The following is a 13623-nucleotide window of genomic DNA, read 5'->3' as shown; positions in this document are numbered from 1 at the left end:
AAATTAAATTTTATTTGAACATTCAATTTGAATTGTTTAAATTGCAAATCCTGATACAAAAATAAATGTGCAAATACAGTCTAAAGCTTTTACAAATGATTCATTTAATTTTGTAGTCCCAAATGTAGTCCATTTACTGTCTCCAAATTAATTATATACCTTTTGTTTTGGTCCGTAAGAATTTTTTTATCTTAAAAGTCCCAATAAGTTTTCTTTCTTCACTTTTTTTTTTTTCGGAATTTAAATTGTGTAAATATTTTTTTTTATAAATATCTCAAAATGTATATTTTATCATCTAAAACATAAGAAGAAATTGTAACTTGTCGTATAATTATGAATATCTATATGTTAATTTTGAAACATTCATGAATTAATTTAAGATCAATTTTCACATATAACAAACATAAAAATTATATTTGTATTTTATAGCTATAGTTTGCATAATTGTGTTTCATAGCAAATTTTGTGTTTGCTATGGAGCTTTTGATTTGTATAATTCGCTAGATGCATCCAATTTTATACAAATTGTTCAGTTTTGTATAAATTCATTTATACATTGTAATTTGTATAATAAGATTTGTATTTGTATAATTATAAGTGTATAGGACGAAAATATATGTATTTGTATTTGTATATACACTTTTCTCTTGCTTTATACAAACACAAACACATTTTATACATTTGTATACCAAAAATGGCTAATTATATACCGAATCAGATGACAAAAAAAGGGGTGTTTTATTAGGAAAATATATTTTGACTGGTTTTGAGTCGCCACGTAATTTTTAAGAAAAAATCAAGAAAAAAACTGATTTTCAATAGATTAAAACAGGAATCTAGTAAAAGTCTTAAAGGAAAGGTTCGAGGTTCTTATTAATATTCTAGGAAGGTTTTTAAAGCACCTAGAATATCCGCTAATGCGGTTATCCGACAATTAATTTATTTGGCTAAAATAATTTTAACTTAACTCAACTTGCAAAATTTGAACTAATTTACAGTTGAGACTATTTTAATAGAAAAATAATGAAATATTATCTAAGTAGGATCTTTAACAAAATTATCTTTTAAGTCGAGTGAAAAATGAATAATTTAGTTAAGTAGTTGATTTGAAATGGGTGTCCTCTGGGGGTTCGAATATTTCAACCTTAAAACTAATAGCACATATTAACAAGTAAATAAATATAATTAGACAAAGAGGGAGATGGACTTGGGCCCAAATCTGGCTTTTCTGTCCTCCTGGGCCAGTATTTGGGCCCATTTTCATTTTGGGCCTTTGGCCCATCAGAGTCACCTGTACCTGTCCTAAACTAACATAAAAAGAATCATCTCTTTTGGACTTTAGGCCCAAATTTTTTACCTGTCCTAAGAACTAACACAATAACAATAAATAATGACAAGTGGGCTTAGGCCCAAAATAACAAAATACAATTTCTTATAGAAGAGTGGGCCTTTGGCCCAAACTTCAATTTCTCGATTTATTGTCTCTTTCAACTTCGGAACCTGTTCGTCATTTTCATGGTTGGCTGACTCGATAAAGACGGTTTGAGCTTTTATGGCTCTCTCGAAAAATGCAAGGGAAAGGAGCGAGTTTGTGGCAAACTCCGACGGATTTCACATGCAATAAAATAGTAAGGAGTTAGCGTACGAAGCAACAGAACAAATGAGATATAATTTAAACAATCTGGAATTCGATTAAAATGAAAGACACTTAAGCAATTCAAAACGGACCGAAGCATACGACTCTAAAGGAGACCAAGTGAACCAAATTGACAATGATAAAGTTAATAAACAAATGACAACTAACAGGGGCATATATACGTGGATATATGCATACACTTGTGGTCATATTATATTACAGGGAATATAAAACCAACAATAAATGGTAACTTAACCCAAGGAGGGAATACGTGTCGAGTAATGGGCAAATAAGATACTTCCTGCTGTGGTCAAACATACTATGGCCAAACAATTCTGTTTAACGAGACCCCAAGATATTAATACTATGTTAAAGGCCAAAATGCTAGAAACAGCTGCAAACCAATTTATTTTAGGCGAATGAGATGGCATGACCATATATCGAATGACTAAAGACGGGACCAAGTAAATATTCCACTAAGGAAATCAACACAACCTAAACCAAGAGACATAACTAAATGGACATACTACGGCAAATGAACCATAAGCGATGAACAAGAATTAAAATCCAAACGCCATTTTGATTACCAATTTCATTCTTATCATGTATTAGGTGATTTTCAACTCAATCTATGAACAACTTAAGCAGTACGGCAGACAAATCTCAACACTTAGACCAAACGAACTTTAAATAGTATTAATCTTATCTCAACATCAAAGAACGAGACAGGACAACGAGAAGACGTCACATTTTTCATAAGTTATACCGCAGATAAGGAGCAAACCGACTGACATTTGAACAAAAGAGACAACAAATCAATTTTAAACCCGACATGCTAAACAATAAGACGAAGACGAGATAAAATAAAATAGAGAAAAGTCAATCATTGCACCCCGACAGAACGGTAGACAATACAATGTATGATTTCATATCCGCTAAATTTTCTGAGATTCTGCCTTCATTTCGAAAAGGAAAGAGATAATATTATAGTAACAGAGTGAAATAAATATGATATTCAGGCAATGGAAAACAAAAGACACAGATTCAAACATCAAAACAAGCAAAGAGAAGCAGGCAATGAAATGAACTCAAAAACAAAGAAGAACCACCTTATTTCGTGCAGCAAACAGGGGACAACGACGCGCAAGGAGCTGACCTTCCTACCACGAGAAACGAATGCGGATAGCAGGCAAGGAATTTTGAGCCGGCAACTGAACCCAAACACCAAAAGGAAAAAAAAAACTTCTTGTATTGTCGACCTCCATAACGTATTTCTAAATTTTTTTAATACTAATGTTCTAGCCCTTTCTTTGGATTGTTTTTGCTAAATGAAAATCCAACTCCAAGAGTTCTCCAATATTTTCTCTAATAATCCCCCTCCTCCTATTCTTGTGAATAAGAGTGTTTTATATAGAAGAGATATTAGGGCAGATTTTGGGGGGGAAAATGGATCAAAAATTCGGACAGAAAAGAGCCCAAATCCAAATTCAAACTCCCAATTTCTTTCACCAATTAAGGGAACATGCTTTCTCTAAAAAAATACCCCATTCCGGAAGAGGAAAAGGGGTAAAACGCGTGTTCTGTCCTGCATGTCTGTTCGTACAAATTTGAAAGCGACATCGAGGAAGACGACAACGTAGGTGCAGCGTACTGCCTTTGCGTGCTGATTTACGCGTCTGAAATCACGTCGTGAACTCGACGTATATAGCCACTGCTTTCCGTTTGCTCGCTGTGAGTTGCTCTTCGCATTGTAGCCATTATATTTGTCGCGTTGTTCCTCTGTTTTCACTGCTGCTATCGTGAAGGATCTGGGATCTTTTATGAATAGAAAGTGGGCCGGGTAAAGGTGGGTTTAGGAGTATTAAAGTGGGCTGGATTAAAAGGGAAATCGAAGTGGGCTGTGAATTGGAGAAGCTGAAAATTGGTTTGGGAGGGCTGCTGAAAAGTGGCCCAAACTTTGGTCTTAAAATGGTTTTAAGGTGAGGTTAAAGATGGGTTAGATCTTGGAGTTTAAGAGATAACCGAATTGAGTTAAATTAACATATTCGGCTAAATTCTAAGTGAGATGGATTAACATTAATTAATTAACGAGCTTCTAAATTTTAACGAAATAGAATAATTAATTTAATCGCAAACCAATGATTTAAAATTATAACCATAACTTGAACTAAACTAATTTTGTAAAATACTTACTAAAATTAAACTCTTTTTGGTATGATTTTCGAACATTCATAAAATATACTAATTAGACACATAATTATATAATAATTAACTTAATTATAAACTAACTAATTAACTCAAAATTGTAAACTATTAGATAACTAAGCAAACTAACCAAATATCTAATTAAACAAATCTTTTTGAGACTATTTTCCAATATTTATAAAATACACTAATTATATACATAATTGTATAAAAGACATATTATTATTTAAAGATTATAACAAGTGACAAACTATTTGAAACAACTTGCAAATTATTCTATTATATTTTTTCTTTTTTCGAAATTTCTAAAATTAATTATTCTAAATCATTTGAAAATTAAGAAGCTCGAGATTAATTATTATCGGGGAGGGTCAAAATTAGGTGTCAACAAGGGTATGTTTGATGCGAATTACAAATAAAATAAACTAGGGCTATAACATTTAATTTAAATTAATAGTTTATTTCATACAATTTTCCCTTTAATCCAAATCTAACTTTACAGATTGATCAAATTTAACTTTTAAAAAGCAAAAATTACATCATAAATTAAAATATTACATAAAAAATTAATTTAATTTTTTACTTTTTTAAAGTTCATACAAAATTTAAATAAAATAATCAAATAATATAAAATGAAGAGAACACTAGATTGTTTTATTTGTGGCACATACTTTTCTCTACGTGGATAAAATATAACCACACTACTTTAGTTTAATATTTTAGGTATCCTCAGGTCCCGCAGTAGTAATTATTAATTTTGCTGAATTAATGAGTCATGCAAGCTGGTTAGATGTGTGAAATAGAGGACTCCTACGTATTTGTTAATGTGGCTACAATAAAGAGATTAAATTCTCGAAAAAGACTAAACAATTATTGATCTGTCATTAATAGCGAAATAAGATAGAATATTTGAGAACTTAATTCTGAAAGAGAAAGTAATTCACTATCAAGATAGCTAGCAAGAGAAGTAGAGAGATAGTTTATATATATCTGCCCAAGACTTTAGCAATTTTAATTTATTTGGGTTAAGATAGATAAAAGGTTGGAGATGAGTTTCAATTTGGGAATGACTTGTTTTTAAGAAAAACGGGTAATTTGAACTGATTTGAGGCTTTTCGTTAAATTAGAGATATGAGTGACAAGTTTGTAAATGGAGGGATATAAATGGCCACTTAGTATAACGGATGATAAAACTAACAAAGTTGCGGAATATCTTTGACCCTTCTCCTAATAAAATTAGAAAAAATTACTTAAATATACAATTTATTTTATCATGTTCTCTAAAATTTCCTATCACTTGTAAAAGTTACAAAAATCTCTACTCTCTCCTATTCTCGCATACATCATTTTACACGATTTATCGTTAGATACATTATTTTACATGATGTATTGGTCGGATACATCACTTACGCTATGTATCGGGACGTTGAGTGATGTATCCAAAATCCAATTTGAAAAGCCAGTCCTTTACACAGGACCTGCTATTTCCGAGTAAAAAAAAGTCTTTAGAAGAACACGGATTATCAAATTGGCTCGAGAAATTCAAGCCAGGATCAGTAGTGTTCTGTGCATTTGGGAGCCAATTGATTCTTGAAACGGAACAGTTTCAACAACTTGTTTTAGGCTTTGAACTGACTGAGTTACCATTTCTTTTAGTCGTTAAGCCACCTAAAGGTACAAAATCAGTAGAAGAAGCTTTGCCACAGGGATTCAAAGAGAGGGTTCAAGAAAAGGGAATGATTCTTGATTGTTGGGTGCCACAATTGGAGATTTTAAAACACAAATCAGTTGGTTGTTTTGTGATTCACTGTGGTTATGGGTCAATGTGGGAGTCTTTGGCACTGTGTGATTGTCAATTGGTACTTTTGCCAAGGCCTATTGATCACATTTTTAATGCTAGGCTGATGGAACAACAACTTAAGGTTGGTGTAGAAGTGGAGAAAGATGAAAGTGATTTGTTGTGCAAGGCTGTGAAATGTGTGATGGATAAAGATAGCCAAATTGGTTGTCTTGTGAAAGAGAATCATAGAAAATGGAAGGAACTTCTTTCAAGTCCCGGCTTCATGAGTAACTACATTGATAACTTCATTCAAGACTTGCATGGGCTTATACTTGAAAAGACCTAGATAATTAGCAGGGGTGGATCTAATGTTGAAGTTACGGGGTTTGCATAATCCAGTGCATTTTTGTTAAGAAATTTACTTAATATGTATGAATAATTCATCCCCAACCAATTGTTGTCATGTTTTAAAATTCAGAATTTATAAACTCAAAAAACCATGTATCTAGTAAAGTAACTTGCATTTATCGGATGCATGTTTTCATGTCGTGTATAGGAGTTATACACCTTTCCCTCGAATTTAGACTTTCCCATTTTAAAAAAAAAGGAAAGAGAACTTTTTTTTACCTCTATATACACTTCTGAGTTCTGAACACTCAAAGAAATGTACAAGTTTAGATCTAAAGTTAAGTTCGGTATATTTTAACTATCGAAAAGGATAAAAAATATCTCTTATCATATCAAAAATATTAAACCGTGGAATGCGAAGCAACTTGTTATTGTTGTTATAGAAGAAGAAGCAGCAGCAAAACTGGCAGTTTCAACAACTTCTCCATTATTTCTAAATGACATAATACATAAATGTGTCTTTTTACTTGGTTTCAACTGATATCTATACCCTCCAACTTTGAGAGTGCACAACTATGCACTTAAACTTGTAAAAAACTAAAAAAGTAGACACACGCATCTTGTGGTATAAGACACGTAGGGCGCCACATAGGACACAAAATTGTATGATGGCCTTCCATATGGAGTTATCAAAATATGGCCTCATTTTGCTGGCACTAATGATAAGGAACCAATGGACCTCCTTTAAAGTTTTATGAACAATTAAATCCCTTATATCCAAAGACAAAATTGAAAGAGAGGAAGCATTTCGTCAAAGGCAAAAGAGAAAAAAAAATGACAGAGTCCATAGAACAGTCAAAAATGGAAATAGTGATGTTCCCATGGCTTGCTTTTGGGCACTTAATCCCATATATGAATCTGTCAAATGAAATTGCAAAAAGAGGTCACAAAATCTCATTCTTGTTGCCTAAAAATGCTGAAATTAGACTTCAAAAACTCAATCATTATCCAAATCTCATCAAATTACATAAATTGACAATACCTCATGTTGATGGCCTTCCATATGGAGCAGAGACTACAGCTGATATTCCTACATCATTGGAGAGTCTATTAGCAACAGCTTTTGATGAATTGTATGATGAAATCAAATCTTTTCTTCCAAAATGTTAAACCCCATTTCATTTTCTTTGATTTTGCTTATTGGATTCCTGATTTAGCACGAGAAATTGGGGGTATCAAGAATCTGTTTTACAGTGTTTTTAGCCCTGCTGCAGCATCTATATCATTTGTTAAGTCACCAGATAAGACTACATTTATGGCATCAACCGCAGCTGAGCTAGTAAAGCCACCACCAGATTACCCTTCTACTACTGTGGTGTTGCGCGAAAGTGAAGCTAAGTTGTTATCAGATCTATTACATGAATATGGAAAGGGGGTGACATTTTACGAACGTGTGAAGAAGGGGATGACAGGATGCGATGCAATAGGTATGAGAACATGTAGAGAAATTGAAGGAACCTTTTGTGACTACATAGCAACACATTCTGAAAAGTCAGTCCTTTACACAGGGCCTGTTCTTTCCGAGCCGAAAAATGAGCCTTTAGAAGAACACGGAGTATCAAATTGGCTCGAGAAATTCGAGCCAGGATCAGTAGTGTTTTGTGCATTTGGGAGCCAAATGATTCTTGAAAAGAAACAGTTTCAACAACTCGTTTTAGGGTTTGAACTGACTGAATTACCATTTCTTTTAGTTGTTAAGCCTCCTCAAGGGACAAATTCAGCCGAAGAAGCGTTGCCGGAGGGATTCAAGGAAAGGGTTCAAGAAAAGGGATTGATTCTCGATTGTTGGGTGCCGCAATGGGAGATTTTAAGTCACAAATCAGTTGGTTGTTTTGTGACTCACTGTGGTTATGGATCGATGTGGGAGTCTTTGGCGCTGTGTGATTGTCAATTGGTACTTTTGCCAAGACCTTTTGAACACACTTTAATTGCTAGGCTTATGGAACAACAACTTAAGGTTGGCGTAGAAGTGGAGAAAGATGAAAACGATTTGTTTACAAAAGAGAATTTGTGCAAGGCTGTGAATTGTGTTATGGATAAAGATAGCCAAATTGGTTATCTTGTGAAAGAGAATCATAAGAAATGGAAGGAACTTCTTTCGAGTCCTGGCTTCATGAGTAACTACATCGATAACTTCATTCAAGACTTGCATGAACTTCTAGTTGAAAAGACCTAGATAATTAGCAGGGGTGGATCTAATGTTGAAGTTACGAGTTTGCAGAATTCAGTGTATTGTGTTAAGAAATTTTGCTTAATATGTATGAATAATCCATCCCAACCGATTCAGAATTTATAAACTCAAAACTATCTATCTAGTGATGTAACTTGCATTTTTCGAACGTTTTCATGTCGTGTTTAGGAGTTATACACCTTCCTCTCAAATTTAGAGTTTTTATTTTTAGATAACATTTTTACCTCTAAATGCACTTCTGAACACTCAAAGAAGTGTACAAGTTTAGATCTAAAGTTTAAGTCTGGTATATTATAACTACAGAAAAGGACCAAAAATATTCTGTCTACATTTTATTAGCATAGAAGAGTCAATCCATTAGCTGCATTACAAGATTTTAATTCCATCTTCATCCCCTCTTCCAAATGACATGTAAAACCAGAACAGGGAAAGATTTTGTTCACAAACATCTAAAGTTGATAAAGTTAAGAAAAGATTATTTTCAGTAAAATAAAATAAAATAGAGAGAAGATATATAGATGGAATTGAGGACAATTTATAAAGGATCATAATTTATCCATCTTTTGAACATAACAAAACATTCTTCAGGTTTGTCCGTACAAGTTGTGTGTCATCCCTATTAAACAAAAATAAAAATAAACTCAAAATTAAATATAAATATAAAATAAAAATAAATCTCTTTAAATATAATTCAATCTGGCTAAATTGATATACATGAATTACTTCTCATTTTTCATGTAACTTGTTTCTAAAATTAAATTCATACCTTCACTGTTGCATAAGTCATTTTGTTGGAGTAAGATCTCATATAGCTACAATGATACGATATTAGAAAAATGATTAAGTATTATCAAGTCACATAATAATTAGTTTTAATTAAGAATTCATAATTGTAATTAAGGATGTAAAATTTGGAGATTAATTACCCAGCAACTTGATTGTTTATGTTCCATTGACGCCAATCATCATCAATAGAGTAGTTTAGAGACTTTATCCATGTTTGTGTATCTTGAAAAGGTATCATATAATCATGATCTCCACTGTTAAATTAAACATAAAAAGGAAAAACTTCCATTATATATATTCATGAAATAAGTTGTTTCACTATAAACTAGTATGCAAATTATATCTCAAAAGTAAACTTAAAATAAATGATATGTATCTTTAAATATTAAAAGATCATTTTATTTTACTCCTATTTAGAAATGGGAGTTTGGGAGGACCAACACTGCACTAAAGAGCTGGACTAAAAGCTATAGAAATTGTACATTGAGGCCCACCAAAAAGATGAACTAAAGTAATTTCATCTACTTCTACTTTTTCTACACATTGGAATGTGTACTGCTTTCTGTACACGTGTTTTTCTGACAATTTTGATTATATTTTTCTTTAAAATAATTATTGCCTCGATTTTTATTTTTTATTTTTAACATTTATTTTTAATTTTAAAAGATTGGAAATTTTATGTTAAAAATTTAAATAATAGAAAAATAATTTATTTAACTTTTATCATCATCAATACTACTAATTTATTTGACGTTTTTTCTTAATCTTCATCTCATCATTAATGTTATTTATATAATTTTCTCAAATCACTTATTTTTTCTTTTTTAACTCTTTTTATATATATAAAAGTTGGATATGTAAATGATGATGTGACATTTCTTAGAAGCTAAGATTACTATTTATCTAATTTCTCCAATTTTTTAAAAAGAATTGAAGATATCATACGCAAATTTATGGTCAAACTTAAACTATTTGATTCTCGAGAAATAAAAAGTGTCACATAAAATGGGACAGACGAAGGATGACTCTCAATTAAATTTATTTCACTTTTTATTTTCCATTTTTAACATAATTTTTCAAGTTGGATTTCTAGGAATTCTATAGTAGACCCATTTAAATTTTACTTTTTTGTTTTAAATTAGAGAACTTGGCCGCACTTCGCGCGATCATTTAAATTAAATATTTTTGATTAATTTTATATTTACTCTGTTGATTAATCGCAATATTATTATTTGTTTTAATAATATGAAGATTGTGAAAAAAAATAAAGCTTTACAAATTTTACATCTATTAAATGAGGAAGAATATATTTTTTATCAAATAAGTTAAAATATATTTGCTAATAACAAATTCTTCCATTGCATGAATTTAATGACCCGGACCCGAAAGGTCATTTTTGATAATTTTGAATAGTCATTTATCTATAGTTAATTAATTTGCGGGTAATTTGTTTATTATTTAAAATAATGGCTCAAGTCTGAAATGTTAAAATAGGTTAGTAGGAATTATTACTTTTAATATATAATTAGTTTAAAGAAAAAAAGAAAGAGGTGGAAGAAAAACCAACCTAGACGTGCGACAGAAAACAAAGAAGCAGGAAAATTCGAGTGATTCAGGTTAGTTCTAATCAAGATTCTTTATAAAATTGTATATATATATCTTAGGGTGATGTTATTGTTAAGGGATATGGTTGGAAATTGTTTGTTTTTAAAAGAAAAGAGACAAAATAGTGTCAGTACATTGTTGGGGTTGAACAGAAGGGAAATTTGAATTGAAAATCAAGGTGGGTGTGATTGTTATAGTGAAATTATGTAATCATTGTCATGAATGGATAAGTGTTGGGTTTTTCGTGTGTTTTTCATGGTTCTGCCATAAATTTGCGTGACCAGTAGATTTCACAGTTAGTTGTTTCTATTTTAATTATCATATTATAAATTAAATATTTAGTATATTGAGATAGGTAACTAAATATTGGGTTACCGAATTATATGAATATCATTAGGTTGATGATATATGGAGAAATTGTAACTTAACCCTAGACTTGAAATTTGGAGAAAATTGAAAGAGTTGACATGTTATTGGTATCAAGGTTAGGAACTTGATTATAGATGGAGTGAGTTTTTGGGTCTAGGTTAGACCTATAGTAATATGGGTGTTGTTACTTTCGAAATCTTATCGTGATTATTAATGTGAATAGATTGCATTTATTTGGGAGCTCAACGAAAGTGGAAGGCTCAAGTGCCAGAGTGAATTCTTGATTATTTGAGGCAAGTGAATTTCTAAACCCTTGTTAAGTGTATGAAATTCGTGTATTTCCTTGTAATATGTGTTTGGGGGTAATGGAACTTGGTGATGGGTTGACTTATCCACATTGATTATTTCTAATAATGAAAAAGGGGTAATAAAAGACAATGTGATTAATTGTTTGTGTGTGATGTATTGAGAATTGTTGGTGATGGGCAATGGTACGAGTACCGATGTTATAAAGGGAAAAGTTTATTACTATAGAATGCGGATTGTAATCCGAGAATGCCAAAGCATATGGGCATTAGCTGATATATTATTGACTTGATTTATTATGTGTGATTGTGTTCTTTATTGAACCGTATACTGGTGATAACTGAGGTGATTACATATCATATTGATATTTGATTGAGATGCATCATCCCTTTTATTGAAATTATATTCTGCACATGCATTGACATGAGATTGAGTATAAGCTGGGCACGTGCAGATCGTCCGTGCTGGGGATGGTGAGATGTTAAGATTATAATTTGGGCACGTGGAGATCGTCCGTGCGAAATTTATTTGATTTATAATAGTGCGTTGAGATCATCTGCACAGACAGTGGAGATCTTCCGTGTCGGTATATGAACCTCGCGAGTCCCCCATGGGTCATGAACTCTCGATGTATTTCCGAGGAGTATCATGTATATACGGTTGAGAGAGTACTTCGTGTTTTGAGGCATATCATTTCATGGTGTCATATTGCATTGCATCCCATGACATCCTTCATTCTTGATGATTTTGTGTTTTATTGGTAGTTGGAAAGTACTTGATATTTGATGAACTTGATCTTGTGTGTTGCTGATATTGTGAGTGCCCCTTTTTTTTGTGGAAGTTGTGATTGATGAATATTGAGTTTGTTGTTGAGGATATGTAATTGGTTAAAGTGATTGTTGTTAAGCTTGGTGTTATGTACATTGTGAACTGTTAGGTTGGGTTGGTTTTATGCAGGTTGTAATTGTGGAGGTTTGGTTGGTGTGTAAAGAGTACCCGTATTTCATTCCCTTAACTTGTGTTTATAAGTTTACTTGCTGAGTACCGTGTGGTTTGGTACTCACCCCTTACTTCTACAATTTTTTTTGTAGGTTTCGAGCCTGGATTTTACTTGTCATTCTCTTCTTTTTCGAGAGTTCTTGGAGATTTGTGAGGTAGCTGTTTATTATCTCAGCGGACCTTCTTACTCATATTTATGATCTTGTTCTATTCTAGAACAAGGTCATTTGAGACTAGTGTTTTCTTTTGAATCAATTGTAATAATTTAGAGGCTTGTACACGTGACAACCAGATTTTTGGGGGTATTTTTGAGTTGATTATAAAATTTCCGCATCTTATTATGATTAGGTTGAGTTTTAGGCTGACTTGTCTTGGTGGGATAAGACGAGTGCCATCACGTCCAATTTTGGGTCGTGACAATGAAGTTGATCCTTTAATATATAATATATATTCCGGCGTACCATTCTCCTTAAATGTCTAAGAAATATCTCATAATGTCAAATAACACTGTAATACTTCCTCTGTCCCTAATTACTTGTCCACTTTTAAATTGACACATTTATTAAGAAATCAATTAATGACATAGTGAGTTTATCATTTTACCCCTATTAATTATGAAGTAGATGAAAAGTTCTGCAATTTTCAAAGTAATTAGTCATTTAATTGAGGGTATAATAGGTAAAAAAATTGTTCTTTCTTGATTTGTCAAAATGGACAAGTAATTAGAGACAACTATAAAAGGAAAAGTGAACAAGTAATTAGAGACAGAGGGAGTGCTAAACAAATGCATCAGCAAATGAAATTTATATTAAAAATATATTGAATAATGACGTAATGATACCTTAATAGAATTTCCTATCCATTTAAAAAAAAAAGCTTCACCCTTTCAATTTCGTTATATCTTCTTATTTAGTAGAAGAATCATCATTTATTATATTCTACTCCACCTTAATTTGTACCATCAGAGTTTTAAGAATAAACATTTAATTTTAAATCGAAATAAAAAATCATTGAAAAATGACAGAAAAAATAATAATAGTATATGAAAATTAAAATAAGGTGCAAGAAAAGCCTTTTCACGATAATTTTTTGAAATATATTGATAACAATTAAAATGAAGCTGTTATTTTATCTTTAAAATTAAGTTTGATTGAATTGAATTAGTACAATGAGAAAAAATATTAAACTAATAACTTTTTAATGTTATTAAATGCATTTTCTTTTTAATTGAGTAGTAGATTAAAAGTTCCGAATTAGGATATTAAAATAATATCTTACTCTCTCCTTAATTATTATGGTATTGCAAACATTTATTTTCCTTAAATGGTGATTCATTTT

General features: G+C 31.5%; 1 protein-coding gene and 1 pseudogene across 1 annotated transcript in view; both read left to right on the top strand.

Moving 5' to 3' along the window:
• Positions 1 to 5561: 5561 nt before the first annotated feature.
• Positions 5562 to 13623, top strand: part of LOC125855480 (UDP-glycosyltransferase 79B3-like) — a 13831-nt gene continuing 5769 nt past the window's right edge. The window contains exon 1 of the mRNA XM_049535202.1: positions 5562 to 5763. Coding sequence (XP_049391159.1) covers positions 5578 to 5763 — 186 coding nt within the window. The 5' untranslated portion in view covers positions 5562 to 5577. The remainder of the gene's footprint in view (positions 5764 to 13623) is intronic.
• On the top strand, positions 6741 to 8424 carry LOC125855469 (UDP-glycosyltransferase 79B6-like; annotated as a pseudogene).

Source organism: Solanum stenotomum, chromosome 2 (assembly GCF_019186545.1).
Source record: "Solanum stenotomum isolate F172 chromosome 2, ASM1918654v1, whole genome shotgun sequence".
NCBI lineage: Eukaryota > Viridiplantae > Streptophyta > Magnoliopsida > Solanales > Solanaceae > Solanum > Solanum stenotomum.
This window is presented reverse-complemented; position numbering and strand designations above follow the sequence as displayed.